The sequence below is a fragment of the Serinus canaria genome, chromosome 3 (genome assembly GCF_022539315.1).
Source record: "Serinus canaria isolate serCan28SL12 chromosome 3, serCan2020, whole genome shotgun sequence".
NCBI classification, from domain to species: domain Eukaryota; kingdom Metazoa; phylum Chordata; class Aves; order Passeriformes; family Fringillidae; genus Serinus; species Serinus canaria.
The window spans coordinates 103,946,662-103,972,691 of NC_066316.1; the positions used below are offsets into that span (position 1 = coordinate 103,946,662).

General features: G+C 38.0%; 1 protein-coding gene across 2 annotated transcripts in view; it reads right to left on the reverse strand.

The window, feature by feature from the left end:
- LDAH (lipid droplet associated hydrolase) overlaps window positions 1-26,030 on the reverse strand; it is a 112,242-nt gene that overhangs the window by 37,255 nt on the left and 48,957 nt on the right. For both annotated transcript variants that reach the window (XM_018921240.3, XM_018921225.3), the window contains one exon: window positions 2,286-2,526. In XM_018921240.3, the coding sequence (XP_018776785.1) occupies window positions 2,286-2,526 (241 nt within the window). The remainder of the gene's footprint in view (window positions 1-2,285; window positions 2,527-26,030) is intronic.

Consider the following 26,030-nt stretch of genomic DNA (forward strand, 5'->3'; position numbering starts at 1 on the left):
GAGGAGAGGAAACATTGTTGTGACTAAGCTTTGGATGTGGTAACAAATCCCTGGCAGGTTGGTTTGTTTTAACGGACGTATTAGATTTAAGGAAACTTTTACCATCTTTTCTGCCCTTAATCACAGCTTTTTTTACAATTACAGTAATGCAACAGAGTTACATGCCAAAGGCAATATGCATATTTTTAATGAGTTGACATGCAACCTTCCTGGAGAGAAGAAACAACCTCATTTGCTGAATGTTTCTGAACTATATCTAGTAATTTATAAGAGGAAAAGGAAATGTTCAGAAAAGCATCTACCACAAATTCAGAGGCTTCACAGATGAGCAGTCTCATAAGACACACTCAGTTGTTGTGCTAGATTTAGCAAATTTTTGCTGAATGGTAACATTTTCTATTGTCCTCAAACAATAAAAGAGAAGGTTAACAGGCAATATCCGGATGCTCAAAGATTATTAATCCATGCATGTGGTCCTGAGTCACTGGGCTGTAAAACACCATCAGTTTCCAAAGATGCAAACCAAAGGGGAATTATACTTGAGAGAGATGCTATCACAAGCCCAAAAGAACTTGCATCAATAAGGCCTGTTTATGCAAGTTTTACAAGACTTTGGATCCCAGGGGTTTTCATTCTGGTGGAATTAATTCAGGCAACAAACTGAAAACAGTCAGAGAACACATCCCATGAGTGAAGAGCCTTCAGCCCGGTGTCTTGCCTCCATTTACCTTACAGCTAGGACACAGGTCAGACACTGGTACACAGAGGAAATTATAACAGGCTGACAGGCACACATCAACCCGGCTCATTCACCTGGGGACTAAAGAGCTCAGAGGGTCAGCCTCCAACAGCAGAACACAAAATCCGTTCTGTTCAATTATTCCTGCCGCTGCCGTGTGGCCTGGGCCAAACAACACATACAAACAATGGCTGGCCCTGCTTTTTTGGAGGTTAACACAGGCCAAGGACCATTTCCAATACAACCCTGGCTGTGTATAACCTGTATTTTAGAGGTAAAAGTTTATCTGTGGGGACCAGAGAAGGATTCCTGGCTTGTGGAGATGTGACCTCACAGACCCCCACATACCTTTTTCTGAGACAAAACTATCAAAGGAAGACACTTGAACACCTCCTGCAGGTATAACTGCATGCTTGCTTTCTCCTTGGTCACCACGAAACTGTCATCAATTAATAGGAACTCAAGCAACAAACTATAGGAGTTCAATCAGAAATGTGTATTATCAAGCAGGAGCCTGCTTTTGTCAGGCACAGGGCACTGCAAGGGAGTGACTGTCATTATGTCCAGTCTGTACAACAAAAGTGGAGCTGCCCAGGCTGGCAGCACAAACCCATCCTGCTTTTGGTCTGTGTACAGTCCTACAAGGAGCTTCCCACACAGAGCCACAGATCCATGAAAGGCACAGCCCCTCACTGCAATCCCAGTTACTCTGGCACATCTGTTTGGATGATTAGTAAGTAAAATTTAACTGATAGAAGACAGAGCCCAACTGGAAATGTAGGAATGTGTTTTTACAACTATTAATGCAATCAAAACTTCCTTCTTGCTATTATTACTGCGTTAGCATGTCAATTCAATTCCAAATTGTTTTAAACTGTTAACTTACCAAAATACCTGGAGTATAGCACAATTCACGTTCTGGTTTTCATTCTACACTTAACATAATATATCTGAAATTATTCTGCTTCTTAAAGTTGTTTCTCTTGCTAGAATGTGTAAAATATATGTACAATATGCACCGGAGGAGCGTTAATCATTCTCTTTGTGCCCAAAAAAGTGCTGAAATTCAGTGCATAAAGTAACTTCTGTGAGTCTTTGTAGGCTGAAAGTCCTTCTCTGCATTTACCAATATTCCAGTTCAGATGACAGAGTCCATACAGCTGGGTAAAACAGCTTAATAAAAACAGATGCAAAGAACTCTTTGTGAAACTGATTACTGGTTTACATTCACCATCCAATATGAATGAAATGTAAAAAGCAAGCAGACGTAAGTCACATAAAGTAGATTGTAAAAAGCATGTTTTAATCACATGAGAAATCACGTCAGTAGTATAGGTCAGTTTGCTTAAGAAATATATATTCTTTGTGAAAATATTTTGTTATTTTGCCTTTAAGATTTTTTTTTTACTTTACTCTTATGAGACTTTCCTGTACCGATGGTCTTAATTTTAGAAAAAAAACTCATGCTTTAATATTAAAAAACTAAATCAACATTTACTAAATGAGAAAAATACAAAAAAAGGTTTAACACAGAAAAGGTGCTCACCAATGCAGTCGACACTGAAGAGATTTATGGAGGTTGTTATTGAAGACTCGTCACAGGTCTTCATCCCCCGCAGTGCAAACCTCACCAGGGAGGCCTTGACTCCCTCGGGGAGGAAGGAGAGCAGGAACACGGGCATGTAGAGAGCGTAGCGGAGCTTGCACAGCAGGGGCGTCATGAGCTTGCCCTGCGGGGACTGAGCCATGCGCTCGATGGTCGGGAACAGCAGCACGGAGCGCAGGACCTGTCAGAGCGGGGAAAGCACCGTCAGCAAGGGCACGGCAGCACAGCCCAGCCTGCAGACACGGGCTTTAAATGAGTCTCCATCACAATGACATTGAGCTTCCAGGCACACTGCCCCAAAGGTGTGTGATGCGCCCAGATTCAATTTTTTAAAACATGAAGCAAATAAATACCCGGTTACAAACGTATGTTTTCTGATAAGAAACTCAAGAGGCGAGTGGCCTTTGGGAGCACCAGCAGGAGCAGCCCCAGCAGAGGGCAGCAGGCAGGAGCCCTCCGCTCAGTCCCGGCGGGCTTTTTATGTCGGGAAAAGCACACTGCTTTTTATTTCACCTGGTAAACGATTTTCTCCGAGTAAACCAACGAAACAAATTTAAAAATGTCAGCTGCTGTGATGGTAACTTTAAAAACTGACAACACACAGGGTTTTCAATTTGCGGCTCAATACAGATAAACTTGGTCAGAAAAAGAAGCATACAGCCTCTCCACTACAGTGGGTACACTGGCATAAAATATTGCTTTTTATATCATAATGAAATAGACATTCTGAAGGTGGTAATTTTTCTTATAATAATACACTATATCCTTAAAATACAAAGAAATTAATTAAAATCACACCCACCATACCAATCACAAGTGAGTTAATACATTTACTCATAGTTATAGTTCAAGGCTAACATCAAGCAAATATTCTAAAAGAATAACTGCAACTTTTTTTGGAAGTAAAAATATATTGCAATAACTCATATAGGAGTAACCCTCAAAGAGACACAGCCCTACCTAACAGAATTATCAATGAAAATAATTAAGAGAGGATCTGGATATTGCACTGGTAGATAATGAGGTATAAACAGCTGGGCTTTCTTGGTAACTCAATATCAATAAATGTAGTTTCCTATGTCTGCTTAATGCACATCACTTTATGTGGTGTGCAAATTAATTATTATCTTTGTAAAATATGTTTATGATAATTTTCTTTACTCCCAGATGAGATGCAGCTGGTGTATTCCACTACACCTGCATGCAGCACCCCTGGTCCCAGCAGCTCTCCAAAGGAAGGCAGGGAATGCCACCAAGAGATGCTTACACAATCTGGGCATTGTAACAGAACAAACGGCAAAAATTCAGGAAATATAATAAAATCACAGAATCCTTTAGGTTGGAGAAGGTCTTTAAGATCACTGAGTCCAGCTGTTAGCCTAGCACTGCCACATACACAAATAAAACATGTTCCCAAGTGCCACATCTATACATCATTTAAATACCCCCAGAGATGGTGAATAAACAACTTCCCTTGGGCAGCCTATTAAGTGCTTGGCAACCCTTTCCGTGAAGGAATTTTTCCAATCTAAACCTTCCCTGGTACAACTTCAAGCTGTTTTCTCTTGTCTTATCACTTGTTCTTGGAAGAAGAGACAGATCCCCACCTCGTTACAACCTTCCTTCAGGTAGCTGTAGAGCAATATGTTCCTCCTGAAACTCCTTTTCTCCACTCAACTCCCTCAGCCACTCCTCATCAGACTTGTGCTCCAGAACCCTTCCCAGCTCTCTTGTCCATCTCTGGACACACTCCAGCACCTCAACAGCTTTCCTGTCATGAGGAGCCCAAAACTGAACTCAGCACTCGAGGCATGGCCTCGACATTGCCCAGAACAGGGTGAGAATCACTGCCCTCATCCTGCTGGTCACTGACAGCTGTGTGTCTGTGCTGGGTAGCAGGTCACTAACCATTTCCCCTCAGAAAGTGGGGGCTTCATTCTGCTCACTGTCCATGTCTGGATACTCAGAGAACAACTGGTCAGAGTCAGGTATTGATCTGCTGGCTCTTCCTGTATCTTCCTTCATCATTCCCTGCAGCTGGAAAGACAGAGAATACTGCCTGTGCTTTTGAATCCTTAACCAGCTGTCCCAAGGTCCTGAAGTCTCTCTTGATTGTCCTTGGGCTGCTTGTTGCAATTTAATTGCTGTCTACCTGAAGAATCAATAATGGATAATAATCCAAGAGCTGTACCAGGGTGGGAAGATGGGAAGCTTTCTCTTCACATCTTTAACCTGGCTCAGGGAGGCAGCAGGCTTCCGTAAGAAGTGGGTCTGTTTCCTTCAGAAGGAGTCTCCTTTGAAAATTACTCATCTTTTTTTTCTCATGGTAGCAGCTTTTATGGAAGCAGGTTGTAGACTGACAACCTCAGCAACACCTTCAAGCCAGGTGAACCATTGTTCTGGTTCCTGTTCTTGCAGAGCCTCACAGCTGTCACTCCAGGGCACCTGGAGAGGTGGAGAAGTTCCAGAGGAGACAAACCGGCAGTGCCAGGCAGGAACTTGTCACCACTGCCCCGTCTCTTAAGTCACTGTGTTCAGCCAGACAGAGAGAGGGAAGGGAAACCTCTGTCATGCATCCATCATCAGAAATGGTACTTCTTAGAGAATTTTAAAAGCAGAATCTGAAAGAGTTATTTATATAAAAATACAGAACTATTTTAATAAATCCTTCTGCTTTCCAGCTGATACTACTTTGGTTTGAGACAAAGAAAAATACCTTCTCAGGGAAATCAATTCTGGGCCTCTTTTTATTAAAGGCAACCAGCAGCTGAAGTATTGGAATGCAAAACTAGTACTAAATTACATGGTAGTTTTGTGATATTTCAGCTAGGAGCTGAACCCAAACTGTTGTGATCTAAAGCAGATTTGACCTGCGTTCCCAGGCACACTTTAATCCTTTGACATTGCAGTTTATAGATATAGGATTAGTTGCTTGGATGGCTGTACTAACCACAGACAAAGCTGCTAAACCTTGGCAGAAAAAGGAGAAACCAAGAAAGCTGCTACCCTGTCCTGTACATTCCTGCATTTTGTAATGACCCACAATTTTAAAAGATGGACGACAATTTTATTTAATTTTTTTTTAAAACCTTTTGCAGACAATAACAGAGAAATGTAAAATTTGTATTTTTCAAACATTTATCCACTATTTCTTAATTTACTGCTGAATTCCCAAGCCATGATCCTGAAATGTGCATTTGGCTGCAGAATTGCTTAAAAGATTTAGTTCAACTTCTTTGCAGCAGAAGTGTAGATATGAGATTTAACCCATTTTGTTATAATGACACATATAATGATAAAAAAGCATGTCATATTTGTGTCTTGAAATAAACGAAGTAGAAATATTCAGGTAAAATTAAGGAAATTAATAATATTCAAATGCTCACAATCAGTTAATAATTTTTGGGTTTTTTATTTTTTAAATGCCTGAAATTTATCTATAAACAGTTTACACTAGCTGAAATCAGGTAGATGGCACAGAATTATACTCAAGTTAAAATTTTCAGAATTATTATAAAGCCAATTATTTTGAAAATGGAGGACACTGCCTATCATAAGCACCACATATGGTCACAACTATGAATGACACATAAATACCATTAAATAATGTGCAGAGCTTAATTATCCTCTTATTTATGGCAACCCTTCTAATAATTCATTTAAGTTTCTTCAGATAACCATCAATCCAAATACAAAAAGTATGACAAATATTTATTTATATAATAAAAAAAGAGTATATACGTACATATTTATCTAAGTTTAGATATAATGCACAAATATTAACAATATTAGAGAGTAACATTCAGATCCACCTAGTTTAAACTACCCCCAATTCAAAGTCCAGTAATATTTATCAGTTAAGCACATGGAAAAGCAGGGAGCTGAGCAGGAGGAGACTCTGGAAACAGACTCCAATGGATCCAGGGACTACAGAAAGTTGGCCGGTGATTCGACTGAAGGCAAACACACCTCATGTCCAGCAGTGGCTGAGGGCTGTGTCACCTATCCTTGACTCTGCTTTGGTTAACCCACTGAAAACAGTACAAGTACACTTAAATTATACTGTAATTGTCACTACTGATGATTGTGACAATCAACAGCATTTGTACAACTGGTCAATTTATTTATCAGTTATTCACTTATCACGCTATTGAACGGCGAGATTTCAACCCTCAGGACAGCCCTTACACTGAAGTTCACTATTCAAGGCATAGATGCTCTCTTGGTTAGTCACCAAGGCAGCTGCTTCTATTTCATCATTAATTTTTAACTGTACATTTCACAGGGCTCAAACCCCGAATGGTTCAAGGGTGTACAATCTGATGCAGTGTCTCAGAAGTTCCATATTTTGTTAAGAACCAAAAGCTAATATTACCTGTAAACTCTTCACATAACTCATGTGGGTGCCAAGGCAGCTCCTACTCTGTCGTCTAGCAGTGTGTATGTATCACAGAGAGAATGAAATGGTGCATGGCCTGAGCATGCATCCAGAGAACAAACCAGCCCAGAATGTTCTGCTCTTGATTCTTTCAACACACACCACAGGAGGAAGGCATGGGGACTTTGGGAGTTTCCCTTTTGACACTGTTTATATATTTCTGTATCTAGAGCACTCAGTCCATTAACTTCAGGAATGTATGACCTGCACAGTAAATTTTAGAACACAGAGGGAAGAGAAACTACTTATTTTACAGGAAAAGTGAGGTCTGAAAACAAGGAATATTAAATACCCATTCTGTAACAGCAGGGTGTTGACCAAGGTGCTTTGTTTAGGAAGGATCCCCAATGAATATGATTCACTTCCCATGATCACTGGTCCACATAAATATTAAAGAATAAAACAAAGGCTTCTAGCAAGAGTCCACACATACATTCCTGTACATCCAAGCGTTTGATTGAGCTTTTATCTAAATCTATCCAAAGCAAGATGACAAAATGACAGTTGAGTACTTTCACAGCTTCACTGCATAAGGTTATGTCCAAACTTGGGTTTGGATTTGCAGTAAAAGTTGCAAGTTGTTTTGTTTTGATTAAAATGAGAACAGAGTACAAAAAAGCCAAACCATTAAATTTGCAAAAAGTTGCTGTTTAACACTGCACAATTTAATAGTCTCAACCACACCAGCAAAGGATTTTTGTAAAATGTTTAAATGATTTCCTTATAAAAACAGTACAAGTATGCAAATTGGATAAAGTTAAAAACACCCCCATAGTAATATTTTCCACTAGTGCCTTCTACTGAATGAGTTGAAATATATTCTTTAGCTACAATTTGAAGTTTGAGTGGGTAATACTACTTGTTTAAGGGACTGGTAAATGACAGTGCTGAGAATGTAAAATCATGCTTGAAAACTGGATGCCACTTACAACCAGTACTTAAAAAAGTGATTTAATTTTCAGAGCAGTTAAGTCCTTCAATGCCAGCAACAGGAGGCCAATGTTTTTTTAATCAGCCATTTTTGATTACACAAGAAATGCTGTTTGCAGGCTCAGGCCCCCAGGTCTGTGCCTTCTGAGCTCACACAGCCAGGGCCCAGAGAGGGCTGTCACACCATGCCACCTGCTCTTAATACAGAGAGACATTTTGCTAATAGAAATAAAATAGGAGAGAAAAGCAGTCAGGATGCAAAAAGGCAAACGCTGACCAACAGAAAAGAGCAAGAGGCATTTCAAAGATTTTTTTTCAGAGGAGGCTCCAAGTAGATGAATACACTAATTACAGCCATGCTTTCTCAGTCCTGCCCCTTGGATCTCAATGAGCAGACCATCCCTGCCCATGACAGACCACAGATATGCACAGATATCTCTATCAGGGCCATAAAATACAAGGACTCTGGTCCACTGAAGAAAAGACCAGGAAGTGAAACTTCCTCAGAAATAAATCACTGGTTCACTCTGATGTAACGACAGAAGCAGTGGTTGCTGGAGGCTCTCATTGGTTTTTGAGCAGGGAAGTTTTTGGAAAGCACTTGCTCCTGCTGCATAACCTGTTCTTGATCACCGGGATGGCAGAAATGGTTAATACAATAACCACCAAAAAGATCACAAGGTTCAGATCCCACACCAGTTATGCATTTCAGAGCCCAAAGGGAACTCAGACTTCAAATCAGGGGGCAGAAGGAAGGAAACAATCCATGATTGTCGCTAACGGACACGAAAGAACCAGACGCACACCGCTGCTCCAAGGTGAAGAACAAAAGAGAAGATTTATTTCCTGACCCCAACATTTATAGTTTTCCAAAAGTGACAGTGGATTGGAGGGTGACAGTGCCACCTCTCCAATGCCACTGGACAAACTACCAGTCCATCAAGTCTCTCCTCCTCCATAAAGGAATGCAAAACAATGTGTTATCTCCAGACAGTGTGCGATAAAGTTCTCCACAAGGAGGTAAACATCAGAAGGCTTAGAAAATCCTAAAAAATCAGGGCGACACATGATGTGTTACATCAGAGTCACTGCACCATCCAGTGCTCAGTAATGGAGCACCCAAGCATGGCGCAGCGCCCACACAGCCAGCTCAGGAAAGAAAACAAGTGAGGAAGTTTAATTTAAAATTCCTTCAAAACCCTTCAAAAAGCAAGAGCTGCTTCTCTCTCAAAAGCAGCACTTCTTTTTTTTATATATATTAGGTCACTTCATGTATTAGTTTGTTATTACCCTCTTGTGTGGGCAGAAGAAAAGCTATTATCTGTCAGGTGATACCTAGTAAATTTCTCAAAGATAACATAATGATGCACTTAATGGTAATCTACAGTCTACCCTTGACACAGAATGCCACATTAATCACACAATTTCTTCTTCTCAGTATGCAGAAGCCTGCAAGCAAAACAACGAGGATCAGGGAAGTATTCTGTGCTTTATTGCCACAGCTGTGCTGAGCAGATTTCCAAGAAAACGCACAGGATAAACCAGACAGGGTTGGCTTGAGCTGTCCTCTCCCCACAGCAGGACCTGCTGGGCCTGCCTGTTCACTTTGCTCACTCATTAATAGAATATAATATGTAAAATATAGAGTTCTGCTTTAAAATCTTGAATAATTTCTGCTTCATCTGTTTAAGATGTCATTTGGTTTTTGTACCAGTGAACTCTGTCACAGCTCAATATCAACAAATCCACAGGATTTCATGACTGCAAGAGAGCTAAAGAATGGACACAAATAACAAAACACTTTTTTTTTCCTGGTGTGAAGTCAAAACATACTGGATGCATTTTCTTCTACTTCACCCTATGGATCTCCTGTAATTTTAAACAAATGTTTGGCATATTAAAGAGGTAAGAAAACAAATATCTCAAACACAGTTAACAGAAGACCTTATAAGTGTTATTTCAAAGTGCCTTATAAGAATTAAGGACCAGAGAGCAGTCTTAGTATGCTTTTTATGAACAAATAAACTGAAATTTGTGAAGATAGATGACTCCACATGAAAATATACATTGCAAAAGCAGGAATATTTTAAATAACTGTACGGTAAATTACAATTCTCTGCTCTAACTGAAGGTTACTTTTCTGGGTAACCAAACTGTTTTGGTAAAACAAAAAGGTAAAAAATTGTAAATAACCAACATTTTAGGAAAGTTTGTATTTTTTGTTACAAATAATGTCATGGTGGCTTAGGTCACTAGTGGCTGCTTAGTGCAAGAGAATCTTCTGTTAACATCTTCTATGGACCCCTCCCAACATACAGGGGCTATAGAACAGGGCAGAAGAAAGTGCACTTGATTTCAAAGTTTCCTTTAAAATTTTCTATATTTCCTGTTTCTTAGTGCCCAAAATTTCCCTTTGTGTCCCAGCATCAGACGCATTCTATTTTTTTCTATTTCTTTCTTTCCAGACTTCTAATTCCATTATATAAAATCTGTGAGATTAAGTGACAGAAGGAAAGATTTTTAAATTTTCTACAAAATGTCTTCTATGAGGTGCATAACATGCTCCCTGAAGAGCTGAATTTATTTTCTAAACAAATGCACAGTTAGTATATGCAACTCTGTGAACATGCTGGTAAAATTAAATAACACTCTTAAATACTCTGACGGGCTGAAGGAACTCTTGCTCCCTAATAAAAACAGACTTTTTGAGTGCCACCAACAGCATCATGTTCATGTTTGTCAGCTCAGTTTTACTAAGGATATTTGAATTTTCATAGTTTGTGAACAAACTGAATCAAGGATCCAGGATTGATGACCTTCTGGTAGAATTTCCATAGGCATACTGAGGATCCAGCTAGGGATTGAATTGTTGAAGGGAATCAATACATGCAGGGCTGTGAAGGCACATGGAGGATGCACAGACAGTCACACAGGCAGAAATTATCTCAGTGTCTGAAGATATTACGGTTCAGCAGAACTACCTGATGCTATCTTTAAACATACAATGACCCAGTTATTTTCATGTAGGTAAGAGTACAGCAGTAAATGCAACAGGACAGCAGCAGAGAGCAATGATCCTAGGAATGAACATGATTTACAAGGTCAGGATGCTATTTTCCTTTTACATAGACACATATGCACTCCAACAATAGCACCAAAGATATAAAACGTGAGTATGTAAAATCAAATGAACTTTCAAGGACTAAGAATAAAAGCCTGCAAGCAGTCCATAGATCCATTTCCCACATAAACTTTGGATTAAATTTTGCTTGACAACTTCAGTGCCTTTACCTCTAAGGCATTAGGCCTTGGCATTGCCTTGGGCATGTGCCAAGTCCAACACATGCACACACATACGTGCGCATACCCAGGTACATGCTTCTAATTCTTCCCTGAATAAATACAGCAATACCTAGAGATCCCCACCCAGCACTCTGGTTACATGAATATTAATGACATCTTACACTAAAAGAGCAAATTCATAAATATAGTAAAGCATGCATACATGCACAGAGCATTTGAGCTGTGCCAGAGGAGCAGTATGACAAATAGTTCTCTTTGTCAGTACAGCAATAACCTGAGCTTCATCGCAGCAGAGGCACTTACTATTGACAAGCTAGCATGATTTTTCCCCTTGTATGGCTTCTGTAAATTGAAAGAGGTGAAACCAATACAAAAAATGTTATCTCCTAATATGTGATAAAACCCATGTTTTCCAGTCTGACTTCAGTATTTGTAAGTGAAACTGGGCTAGGGCCTAGGTTCCAAGACCAACACCTTTTAGTGTATTCTCTGGCAGGATTCTGGCCAAAGCCAGCTGGACATCTGGGCACAAGCGAGAAAACAGTGCAGACCAGGGATTCTTCTAAATACAGGATGTCTGTGAAGCAATCAAGAATCAAATTTGGGTCTTGGAAGATTCATGCCTGGAAACTAAGCTGTATTTTGCCATTTGCTGTCAGGAGCCACAGGTATATATGTATGTCAGGGCCCTGGTATATTTTATACAAAAAAAAGAATTTAAATACAATTCTTAGCATATTTACCTCAATCAATCAGAAATACCTTGACCTTTTCAGTGATATTTAATAATCAGTTTTGTCTACATGAGGTTCTAAACACACTGTGGGGTAACCTGGGCAAGTATATAAAGATTTCCCATCTGTTATCAAGGGATCATTCATCAGATGCTCAGCAAGGAAAGAAGGACCCATCACTAACTCTGTATGTGTTTACAAGCACAGGTATTAAAGGTTTCTGCTGAAATTGCACCATGAAATGGTGGGAAAATAACTGATAATAAACCTCTGCCCTTTCAGAGTCCATCTTGGTTCAGTGTTATCCAAGTTCACTACTGGTTCTTAACTGAGGTGCCTGAGATAGGCAAGACTCCCAACTGAAGTCTGTCATGGACAGATCCTCAAAAAATATCAAGTGATCTAAAAACACTTTCTAGTAGAATTAATATGCTTCCCACTAATTACAGAGGACCTACAACTTCTAACTAGGAGCTTCATCATATAGAACAAAATGAGACTCCTCCTCCAGGGAGAAGCAGCAGGGCATACTTCTAAGCAATATTTTGAGGGAAACAAAATGCTACCATTAAGCAGTACCTGAGCAAGTGTTCTCTAAAGAGGCCCATCCACAGCAGTGTATGAGCTCTAGCACTGAAAACACTGTAAATAACACTGGTACCCCTTAACATGGTAATGTAAGAAGACCAGAATGTATTACTTGCTTTTGTAAAAACTGAAAATATGCATTAATTATGTTATCAGGAGAATGTTTGAAGATTTGATCTTCAAATTGCAGATAGGCAGTATAAGACAAGAAGCAAGAGGTATTTCATACTGACTGTCACTACTTCTTTTGTAGCTAGACTGCAGTTTCCATGGACATGGTGCTTCAATACATGCCAAACCACCTTTCTGAGATCCAACTTGGGTGTCTGTTTCACTGGTTTAAGGTAGTTTTCCTAAGCAGAAGTTCAGAAAATACCTGCCCACCAACAAAAGCCCCAAAACAACACCTACCTTCACCCCACTCCTGAACTGGAAAGCAGTGGTGTAATAATGAGATTAAGTTAAATTTGGTATTTTAATTATTCAGCTCACAGAACAAATTCAGACGCTACTACTGTTTTTAAATATGCTAAGCAAAAATAATCTAAAGCATGAATGAGTAGCAAAAATCCTGGCATGTAAAACAGTGGTAAAGACATGTGGAAGATGAAAGTTCAATACGATATGGTGCAGATAGCAAACAAGAGAGAAGCTCTGCAACTTCACATTACACACAGTGAGAAAACACATCACAAATGCCAGAGGAAGCTCTGCCTCTGGGAGATAATGCAGATTGCATCCTGTGCTCTACATCCTAAATGGAAAGATTTCAACCAAGAGCGAGCCACAAATACAGTCTAAAATTAACAAAAGGCTTGGATGATAAAATTTCTGGAAGAAGTTATAGATAGAGAAAAAAAACCATGAATTGTATGGCAAAATGGGAGCAAAAAGGTAATGGGATGGAGAATCATACCTACACAAATTTTTAAGGGCTATAAATGCAAAGGATACTCAATAATATTCTGGGTGAAACAAGTGACATAAGTAAATGTGATGGAAAGAAATGAAAAATCTAAAATGCTAAAGCAGGTGTCAGGAGTCTGTATTGACACAAATTTTTATGCTGCATCAAGGTATACTGTTCCAGCTGCTGAACTGCTACCAGCAGGAATGGTGCAAGAAAGATAAATGCCCCCTTACAGATGTACAGACAGCCTGGACTTCCCAAACCAGAACATTGTGTCACGGAGCTGTAAAAAAACTAGTTAACATAAAGCCTGATGATGTTACTTATATATTCAACTTTTCTCATGCAAGTACATTGTCCTGGGACTGCATATTACAGATGTTGACTAAATGAATGATGAAAAGCAAATGCGTTCACTTAAAAAGTGAGGGTTTTCCCCCTCCTTTCCTTCTTTCGTGTAAATGTTTAACACGTTCAAAAATTAAAAATGTATTTATGTTTCAGTTATACAGCAAGCTGGCAGAATGCCTGCAGAGTGGTTATGCTCAGGAAAGAAATATATCCTTTCAGGAGGAGAAAACCAATCACACATTATTCCTAAAGCTTTCACCCTTCCTCCAAAAAAAAAAAAAAGGAAAAATTAAAAAAAAGGGAAGTTGAAAACACCATGGCATAAATACTTATAATTCAAAGTCCTCTGTTAAAAAGATGAACTTTTCAACACTCCAGCACAAGATTGATCATCAAACCCAGTCCACAACCACTATTTCCTTCCCATCAAGCTGTAAGAAACCCTCCAGCACCCAATGACATATTTTATGATGCTTTGGAAAAGATCCAAATGCCCACAATTGATGATACAGCACAGGATGAGAAGATGGCAGACTCACAACACTATCACTCTCATGGGCCCCCTTTTCTAATATGGAACTCATTAAATTAAAATATTTTTAAAAGCCCAGGAAAGGATTTTTTCTTCAGCCTAGAGAAAATGCTACCAAAACAAAACACAGAGATGAGTGTTGATGGAGAATTCCTTTGTGATTTCAAATACTTGATGAATTTTACTATGAGCATGTAAACAAGGTTTACAGTGCTATAGGGAACACTGCATATACTCTCTACCTGTGGTCATGTTTTACTGCTTCCAAGGAAGGCAAATGAGGACATCATCTGATAATGAGGGCACAGAAGCTATACTTAACATCAGGACAAAAAAATATTTGGTGGACTATGGAAAAGTCCATAAACAGCTTAGGAATAACAATAACAATAACAATAACAATAACAACAACAACAACAACAACAATAATAATAATAATAATAAAAAATTATATTTACAATATCTACGTGGTGTAAGTCTACAGCCACCATAACAGATGTACTCTCTTAGCTTTCTTTACAGTCCTTTCCATTAACTACTCACATCCTAAGCTCAGGCTGACTGTGTGACAAGGGCTGTTTCCTGTCCAAGTGCTGTTTTCCATTTACCTTTGATGTCCAGGATGTCTCTGCCTCTTGGTCTCATGCACTCTCCCTTTTTCAGAATTAACTTCATGTCTTTATAGTTAAAATTACTTATAGCATACTCTAATAGATTGGGATATTCAATTCAGCTTGAGGAGGAGACCATTCTTGTTTCTGTTCCATCATAGGTACAGCCCATGCAGACCCCCTCTCACCTCTAAAAAACTTCACTATTACTGACCTTAAGGGAGGTGGTCAACTTAGACAGGTCTCCATCATTCTGATTTATAAAAGAGAGAACTCCATAGACTACAACAGGCTGGCTTCAGGACAACACAAATTCATATAACCACATATCCCATGGCTTTAGCTGCTCCTATCTGGACCTATGCACGAAGTATCAGCGATCTCAGCTCTTCAGGAAACAGTGTATATAGAAATACACTTCCTGGAAGGTTTCTCTGAGAAAAAACCATACATATAAATCTTCCTGAAAACCTCAGAAATATGTTGTTTCCAAGCATTTCAATAGCATTAACTTCCTTCAAGATACAAGGTAATGAAAGATACAGGGCACACTGAGACCCATCTTGTGAAACTGGGCATAACTCAGTTCTCACAACTTCGCAATGTTCTATAATGGTACCAACTGATGCAAAACATAAGGTCATATTTGGATTTTTTTTTTAAGGGAATTAAGTTGTATGGGCAATGCTGACCTCTGTGATATCACACAAAGGCACTATTTGCAAATGGCAGAAATGTAAGCCAAGAAACAGTTAAGTAAATCTAAGGGAAACTTCCTTTTTGTGTAAGCTGGTTCATATTTCCGGACCATAAGGTTTTTTTGTATCTTCCTTTTTTGGTACCTTCCTTTACAATGGATCTCAACAAACTGAATTTTTATGTTATTTAACTTATTGTTTCCTACATTCAATATATCCAATATTATCATATAAATGATACCTCTTTCAATATCTGAATTTGACCAACTATTTTAAAATATATATATAATCCACACATTTTTTCAAATGGATTAAAACTTTTGCTTATTTTTTTTTCTATTTTCTTTCAGCTTCTACCTGATGATATATATAGCAAGTAAAATTTGCATCCGTTTAAAATACTCTACAGTGATCACACGGTTTTTCCATGTTCTGGCACCTTTTTTATTTAACATATATTATCCAATTTTATTTGAAGTACACCTCTAAGACCCCAAGCCTCCAGTACTTCCTGGCAGTTCCACCTGGATGGAAACAAAATTCAAGGACCAGCATTTTAGTAACGTATTTGTATTTGAAACCGTGATCTCCAGTGTAATGACAAATACAGTGCTGGGTACAATGATTACATCCTTAGGTATGTGGATCTGAGTGTCATTTGCACCAAGGTGAGGTGTGACTAAATTTATGTCTACTTTAAGGCCACTTTCCACTGACTTAGCATAAATTTGATTCTGAGCCTTATGCACTGGAGTCCTGCATCCAAACTCATTGGACTCTCCATATGAAGAGTCCTGCTAAAGCATGAATCACCATCAGGCTTCTACAGTATTAACTTTGTGCTGTATTACTAGGAGAACACTAGAAGTTGCTCTGCAGAGTTTAATTACAAAAGAACTGAAATGGGACAAAGGTAACTGAGATTAAGCAAGTGAGAGGCATGGAAATCTCAGCAGTATCCAGCTACAGCTGCTGAGAGTAAGAAATCACCTTTGACAACAGTGATCACAAGCACAGTCACCAAAAAGAAGAGCCCTAATGAGACTGTGCCCAGTGTCCCTGTGAGTACTCCTATTGCTCTGTGATTACACCTACAGTACAGGTGGGTGTGATATTGCTCCTGTTGAAACTAGTGGCAAAATTTTCAAAAATTTAATATGTCTTAATTCTGCCCCATGAATAAATTCTGATCAAAGGATTATTTCCCAGATATTAAATGTGACAGCCTACATTCCATGTAGATATGACCAAAGACACAATATTCCCAGCTCTAGAAACCAAGACTCACTTATCTATTCTTGGGTAGACAGATGAAGACCATAGCTGCCATAAAACATTGATCGTGGTAGTTAAGAGATTAATCTCTTGGACTGACAAGTGAATTGAGACCTTTGACAATTTCCTTAGAAATAAATACACTTTCAATCACACCTTTCAGCAGGTATCAATATTTTCTGTGTACTTTACTTCCAATGTTGAAACCCGTTTTATAGCAATGGGAGAGGGACTTTCCATACCTCACCTTGCAACTGGGTCATGGCACAGGAAAAAACTATCTGTTGCTTCACATTACTTGAAATATTTTCCAGTAAGAAGTACTCCTAGAATTTTTCCAGCTGAAGCTCAGAATTCTGTTAAATACACAAAAGTCTCAGAAGTATTCTCTACAGACACTGCAAACTATTTTTCAACAGGTCAGCTCTACATACTGAACTATTTGCAAATTATTAAAAATATAAAAAATATTAAACACACAGACTGTTCATTACATTTATAAGTCTCACAGGGCTGAAATGCAAATTACTCTGTACTACAAATATTTGGGTAACTGAAAACTTGCCCAAAATGTTTGAATTTAAAAAAAAAAAAAAGCCTTTTTATGGGTTAAGGTAATAATGAGAAAACTGTTCTCCCAAAAGTCTGTATCTTATTGTTGGACTGAAAATAGTTTAATAGAGAAAATATTCATTGACAGGGCAGTATTTTACATAGAGAATTAAGCCCCATCAAAGTGGGCAATGTCATTCCATCTACAAGGGAAGTGCCAAAGGAGACGGCCAAAATTTGCAACGGTGTGATAATACCAGCAGGGATGGATTTGTTGCTATTATGATTAAAGCATATAAACAGAAGAAGATTAGGAGGGGTGAGAGTGAATAGAGAGGAAGAATAGTTTATTGGTTGGAATAAGGGCAGGGAGAAGCTTATGTTGGAATGCAGTGTCACAGTTACACACCATAAAGCTTTCAGTTGCTCCCATTACATGAATGTCAGACTGCAGCTGCCACTTTCCAGCAGAAATTCTTTCCGTTTTCATTTTGGAAGAAGAGGGTGGGTTTTTTTTCAGTGTAGAACTCCCATGAGATCACCACACTTATCTACAGGTACCCTTATGGCACAGGGACTGGCAAATATGACCTTTGTACACATGCTCTGGCACATTTACCACTTAGGATGAACCAGCAATATGCCCTTAAAGTGAAGAGGTGGCTCAATTAAAAAAAAAAAAAACACATTAAGAATCAGACTTTGTGTTGTCTTGAACCAACTGCTTTCACAGCCATAGATGTACAGCCATACCTACCAATAAATCTCAATGACAATCCATTCAGTTTAAGGAAATGGGGCTGAACAAAGTAAATGAGAAACCAGCTTTATAATTATAATCTCATTCTGCTGATGAAAAGGAAAGGCCATGATTTTCCATCAGTGCCTTGAGATCCCTAGACTTCTATTTTTAAGTGCTCCACTCAAGACATTTGGAAGGGGTTTATTTTACCACTCACTTAAGTCAGCCCTCAAAAAGGCATCCAGTCAAACCAGATCCATAGTTCTTCTCAGCTCAAAGGGTAAGGAGTTAGACAAGCTAGGCTGGTAGTGAATATGGGAAGTTCAGGCCCTTACCATTTTAACTAATTAAAGTCGTTTAGTGGCCTAATGATGTACCCTGGAGAAAGAAGAACAGTAAGATTCTGCCTTGTGATATCAGGGAAAACCAGGAGGAGTGAGTCAGAAGTATACACTGAGCAGAACTTCATATTTTTGTCAGAGAATGAAAAGAAACCATGAATATTTGAGGTCTGAGAGAGAATCTATATCCCAAATTCTTGTCAGGGTATCAGAAGAAGGAAAAAAGAGAGAGAAATGAGTTAGGAATTCTCTCAGTCACCTCATTTTTCCATCCTTGCTTTCATCTTTCCAGAACTGTAAGGATTTTAAATAGTAAGGGAAAAATAGAAAATTCCTTCCTTTGCAATACTAGAGACTACTGCTAGCCTTAATTATTATACCAAATTGAATATATGCAGGAATCTGCTAAGAGAGAAAAATTATCATATCTAATTTATCACACAAATAAAACTGGTCATCAGGTAAGTAAGGGTTTTAGTGCAACTGAAAACAAGAATTTGCAGAATATCTTTCAATTGCCAGGGCCAGGTAAAAAGTCTGAGCCATGCCAGCTGCCATTAAAGGTCACAATTTAAATTCTATTTATTGAGAACTGGAGTTTGTACCTTCCATTTCAGTAAAATACACTTGCAGTAGTCATACTACTGTTTTAAAATAGAGGAGCAGAAATTCAGTGTTTTCAAGAACAATTAGGACTCGGTGAATTCTGCTCCTTATACAAAACTATGCTTTGTTTTGGAATTTGAAATGGAGCGGAATGTTCTTAAATTTTTCCAGTGCCTAAAAATGTTGTAACAAAGTTATTAAAAGCATATTTTCATTAACATCAATTCAACTTCCTTACAGGACTTCAAAGGTAATAGGTTAATTAAATACATTGTCCTTCCTGGACTTCTGCTAAAATGTATACTTAACACTCAATTCCATATAAAAGAGCAAACTCCAATGAGTTTTTTTCACAAAATGTCACAGATAAGTAGATTTGCATTCAAACACCAGAAATTAAGTATTGCAAACACTTACACATTGAAACAAATAGAAAAGGAAGCGGACTTCTATTACTTTTAATTTTGAAGACAGCCTAAGTCATAAGAGTACAGATGGGGATTCCTAAGAAGAAATTAGCTCAACTTCTTTGCTGAGGGCTCTAAATTAGCAGTGAAATTCCATTTTAATATGGAGCTCCTAGGAACAGATATTGTTACTAGAGCTAAAGCTGAGCTCAAAGTGTTAACTATGTTTGCAAAGTCTATGTTCGAATACTCCACAATATCCCTTTACCTGCTCCTTTCATGAACAACTCTTCAATGTCCTACCTGGCTATGTTCTCCTTAGCTTACTATTAAAACAGCATGAGAACTGTTATGTTTTTGGCTGTGTTGTCTTCTGTAAAAGGACATTAACTGCCGTATAAATACATAAAAAAATTTCAAGCTATGCACAACATATACTGAATTCCAACCATTTGGTCCAATTCTCCAATGAGATGACTCTCTGATTTTCAAGAGCTATGTGCACACATCTGCAGAATTTCAAAAGATCTCACCTCTCAGCATAAAATGTTCTTTGGAAATCTGGCTGGTAGAAGGGTATTGAGTTGAGCTCTTCTTAAAACAGAAATCCTAATTGTTTTTGAAACTCACTTCTTGCTTTCAATTCCCTCATTTTTATACAATCATTTCAATTAGTCATTACAACACGAATCTAAATTTCTGGAGATTCAAAATAACAAGATTTTATTAACAAATCTGTAAAAATTCAAAGTACTTAGTAAATCCTGTTATTCTGCCATTTACCATTTTAACCATCTTTTTATTTTTAGTCCTTCATTTCCGCCTCATTCTCATGTTTTACTTTGGATTCCTGATGAATGATCACAGATTCCACTTTTCAGTTTATTTTTCTTTCTTTTCTGTTTATACATTTGGCTACTTTAATGTCTTTTAACTTCCTAGAAAAAATAATTTTTATAGGTGTATTAAAATTTTGACTACATATACTTGAAATCAGATGTTTCGTTAGCAGTGAAATAAACACGTTATGAAAAAAATCAAGTCTCTTGAAATCAAAATGATTGTTTTCAAGTTTTACTTCTTTAAATCATCACATACCAAAATCTTCTGTTTCATATTGTTTCTATATTCAACTGAGCAGTAAAACAGTATATCAAACAAGTTAAGAGAAGTTGATGTTTCAGTGAACATTATTAACAAAACATAATTTTTCACAGAAAATTTTGGGAATTAAGCTTTTTCTCAGGCCTTCTGATCACAGGCTTATGATCCAAATCCTAAGGAAATCTTAGGGCAATGCTGCTATCAACTCAGAATTTCACTCCTAAAATGTGATCAGCATTAAAAGCAGAAGCTGTCATTCATCTGCTTGGGAATTACAAACTGACCGATCCAGTGTTGCTGATTTTGTCAAGCCTCTCTTTTAATTGCAAAAATTGTCACTCTACAATTTACCAATCTCATCTCATCTTCAACACTTGTGGAAGGCAAATTTTCGTGACTCAGGAGAGTACTGAAGTATATGTAATCCATTATTCCTCATAAAGATCTAGGATTGAGCATGTGATACCGTCCTGTTCCACCCACTTCAAGAACCACACAAGGTACACTATGGATACTCATGGCAAACTGTTCAAAATTTAAACCTCCCTCAAGCACATCACATCTTAAGAGTTGTATCACCTTCAACAGGGTTTATCTCATTTTAAGTTTCTTCAATTTATTTTTTTCCATCCTTGAGACACTTCACATTCTTTTGTTCACTGTATTACATGGTGGGGGTGTTTGTCTGTGAAGTAATTTCTAGCAGACCTACACAGCACATGGCAAGGGACAGTGCCTGCTCCTACTGACAAAGGCTGTGTTCATTGAGGGTTATAAAAAAGAGCAGTCTGCCTGTTGACTGCTGCATTTTCTTACCATTTACACTTTTAAAGCTTTTTTTTGAAGGGGAAAGGTAGAAGAGAATATAACTGCATCCCTCAGGGTTAGGGTCTGTCATCAACCAGTGAAAATAATGGTTGCTAGCAACATCTTGGGTGAGCTGACACTTTCAACCTCATTCCACAGTTATCAGCCTTTTGCCGATGGTGTTTTCAAGGTTTATTGAAATTTTAACTCCAAGCTTTTTATGTGAGTGTATCAGTCAAAAGTTACTATTTCCCTTAAAAACCTTTGTTTGCCATGAACCCATCTCTTTCCTGTGTAGCCTCCCACTCGAACAGAGAGTATATTTTATATTTGCCTTAGCTTTTCATGTGAAGATTTTTTCATATTTTCTTTATTTATATATATTTATATAAATATTTATATATAAATAAACATATAAAAATATATATTTATATATAAATACATATTTATAGGAAAAAGAAATTTTCTACAAATCTTCGTAGCAACTTGTTTGATGCTTCCAAGATACAGTATCTTATTTATTTTATTGGTTAGATTTAATAAATCATCTGCACTTCTCTCCAGGTGAGCGAGCTGCAAGTTTGCACATGCCCCATGTTCCTATTGCTGGTTTACTGCCTGCTCCATCAGAATTACTGATACTGTCTGAAGCACCATCCAGAGTTCTGAGGTGGATTTTACAGACTCTGTAATGTGTAAACTGTCAACTAAAGCAAATTTTATTTTGATTGCTGTCTCAGACCGCCTGGGCTTCCTTGTATATGCTGCCAAAGACTTGATACACCAAGAATTGATAGAACTGCCAAATCTCTCTCTCTGTGTCTCATAAAAATAATCAAACTCAGAGACCCACTTAAAACATCCATAAAGTTAAATTAACACACTCATCCCACTGAAGGCAGCTGAACTTGGACTGATGTTTAAATCTGTGCAAAACTGTCTCAGAGTAAGTCTTTTCTTGCTTCCTCAATATGTAAAGAGGAATGAAGGTGGGTGTATATGAGCCCAATGCCATTTGCTTGTTCTTTTAATATATATTTCATTTATATGGATGGATGGACTGAAAAAGAAAACAACACCAGACTCAAGTTTAGTTTTATATCACGGCCTAGAAGTTCACAGCTCTCTTCACAAGATAGACATTTATCTGAAATGTACACCAATTCCCTCGTTAAGTCTGCTAAGCATAGCCATCTGTTTTTTCCCTGTATAATAATTTTACAAATATTGCCACTGAGTTTGTGTTACTGAAAGTCTTTTACCCATTTTATATTTTATGCTAATTTTTTTCACTTTTTCATTTAGGCCTGCAACCAACAAAAAATTCATATAATTATTACTCCCTCTCTCAATAGATATTCCCGTAATATTTCTCTATTTTATACAGTCTTGCTGTACTTTTCAAAATATCTGAGATAAGCTTACTGTTGAAAGGGAGCATTCAAGGTAAATATGCCTTGCTAAGCATATTTTATAACAGACATTGAGACCATCAGAAGTCAATTCACCAAGACAACAGCTATATAAACTGACTTTGTTTAAAGTACCATGACATCTAATTTAGGTAATCAACATTGGAATCAGAAGCTATTATATCAAATGAAACTTTCCAATATGGAATAAAAATTTATATTCCTTTTTCTCTCATGAGTGTTTATATTTTCATCTTTTCTCTCTTTCCATAAAACACAAGAACTTCTAGTCACAACCTGCTACATTGCTCTCCTTTCAGATGATGTTTCTTTAATGAGTATTGGATTAGGTATTTAGGTTCTAATCTCAGCAAAACAGAAACTGAATGACTATCACTGCTTTCATATATTCTTCCCCCCTTCCTTTAATCCTGTTGAAAAGATTCCCTATTATCTCAAAGGTCAGACATGCTTAGTAGTTCCTGTACTGTTAAAAAAATCCCCCTCTGTCAATCTCACAGATCCTGTAGATTTCCAGTAGTTCCCGAGTAAAGAACTTTGTTTCCTTGTAGAAGTACCCATATTTAAAAACATGGTTGTTTTCTCTTTCCTAACATTATGAAAGTGCCTCCCATACTCACAATCAAGTGTTCAACAACTGAAACTAAATAATCAGTATGTGCACAGAAATGATGTGTCAGGGTTTCCAAGTTAGCAATGCGTTTTATGCACAACTATTCCAGGTTCTGTGGTTTTAGCTATCATTTATGAAATCAACAAATTCCAGCAATACCCAATATTTCTTCACACCACTGAGACACAGTAGCAATTCATGGGTTTGATGGGTTTGATTTACATATTAGAGAAATTTAATTTGCTTCCATTGATACTACTCGGAGGTTTTAAATTCATCCTCTTCAATGAGTTTTACAGGAAGAGCAATACTTAAATTGTACTCACCAAGAGTTAATTTACTACCGCAAAGGTGTTAGCATTTCAAAAGCATCACTACAAATGAAAGATTAATTCTGTAAGAGACTGAGTTTCACTAGCAAGGAAACTTGTCAATCTTTGATTAAATTAATGATCAAATGGAGTATTTTAGGAAACACTCAATAGTGTTGCCAGTAAAGTACAAGGAAATCCTCCAAGTAAGGATTTCCATTTTAGAACAGAATGCCTGGAGGATGTAGCATATTTATGGGTCAGATGCATGTTCCAACAACTGAGAAAATAATTTTGTCACAGAGCCTCATTTTTCAGTTCTGTTGTCTGAATAAAGAGCGAAGAAGATTACGAGGTTAAGCCCAAGTATCAGGGAAGCTGTACATTACTGCAGTTTTCCATCTTCACAAAATGAGCCTGATTTTTTTCCTTCCAAGTGCCAAAATTTTTTAGCAGTCTGGCAAAATCTGGATGCTCTACTTCCCACGGAGAGGTGAATGTGGTTGAGACTTGAAGCCCACCATGACAACTGGAAAGTGTTTGTGGTTACTCATGAGCCAGAAAACAGAGCAGCCAGGAATTATTCTGCAGCCTTTCACTGAACAGGAGGGCATGGGATGATCTGTGCTCACATGGATGAGTCTCCTCCTGCCTCCAAACAGGATGTCAGCATCCAAACTAACTACTAGGAATGGTTCTGGACCTCAGCCAAGCCCAGAACCATGCAAGAGCGCTCCTGGGAGTGTCAACTTCCTTTGGGCCAGAAAGTCACTTAAAGACAAGTTTAAAGCATCACTGTCCCAGTGCTAAAATCTGTGCCATAGCCCCACGTAGTTACAAGTATGGATATAACCTGTGTGCCCTTCTCTACTAATCAGACTCGGTTAAAGGCATCAGCCTAAGACTAAGTTTGTGTTAATGGGTCTCCTGAAGGAACCTCAATGGAAGCCTCCCTGAGAGTCAATGGGAAAATGGGGATGGGCTCCAAAACTGAATTCATGCCGGAAAAAATTGGCAATTCCTATTTCATTTCTTTTAATTAAAGAAGAAAGCATTATTTCACACAAGTTTAAGGAAAAAATGCAGTTTACTTGCATTTAATTTAGTTGCAGAGCACAGGGGCCCTAGATAGCAGCAGCATTCAGGTTCAAAGAAGGGCAATAAAGCTGGCAGAGGGTCTAGATGACAAGTCTTATGGAAAGTGGCTGAAGGAGCTGGGTTTTTTTAGTCTGGAGAAGAGGAGGCTTAGGGAAGACCTCTATAACTGAAAGGATGCTGCAGTGATGTGGGGGTCAGTTTCTTTTGCCCCGTCTCAAGTGAAAACATACGAGGAAATGGCCTTAAATTGAACCAAGGGAGAGTCAGATTAGTTCTTAAATATTTTTTTTTGCACTGAATGAGTGGTTAGGCATTGAAATAAGTTGCTCTGGGAGGTAGTGGAGGCACTGTCTATGGAAGTGTTGAAAAGGCATACTGGAAAAGGCACCTGGGGATATGGGTTAGGGATGAATATGGTAGTCCTGGGCTGATGATCTTGACTGGACTTGATGATCTTGAAAGTCGCTTCCAACTCTGACGATTCTGTGATTCTGTGAAAACTGATAGCTGAAGAGGAACCAACGAGGAGAGAGAAGGGGATGTACTTTCTCCTGTTCATGCATGCTCAGGGAGGGACAATCTAGTCTGTATGTGGATGGACTACAGAAGAGCTTTAAATTGTGAAACAAAAATTTCTTCAGTGAATTGGGGTCAGGCACTGGAACAGACTGCACAGGGAAGTGGTTGAATCACCATCCTGGACGGGTTCAAGAAACATGTGGATGTGACACTGTTGGGGACATGGTTTAGTGCTGAACGCAGCAGTGCTGCATTAAAAACTGGACTCAATGACCTTAGAGATCTTTCCCAAACTTAACAATTCTATGACTCTGTGATTCTAAAAATCAAATCTGTTAAACATACATTCCAAATATAAATATTTACTGGATTATTTGAATAAAAAATACAACAAATTTACCTCTAGCTCAGAATAAAATAAATTGTAAATAACAAAAGGCACTTTGCAAAGCAGAGAATTTAAAGACCAAACCCAAAATTCATATAATGAAAAAATATCACCAAGAACTACACAAATATAAAATCAAATGATCTAGCTACTAAAATACACATGTGCTCAAAATCTTGTGGGAATCAAATATTCCAGTAAAAATAAAGGGAGAGATGGAAACACAAGTTTCTTATTATCACACTTCATATGTTATAAAACCTAAGAGTTAACTTATTTTGGCAAAGGGACAAAGATTGCACAATACTCCGGCTTACACAAATATTTTCTATTGTTGAATGCATCTTAAATGTAGCTTGCCATATATTAACTTTATGCACACAGTGCACCATGA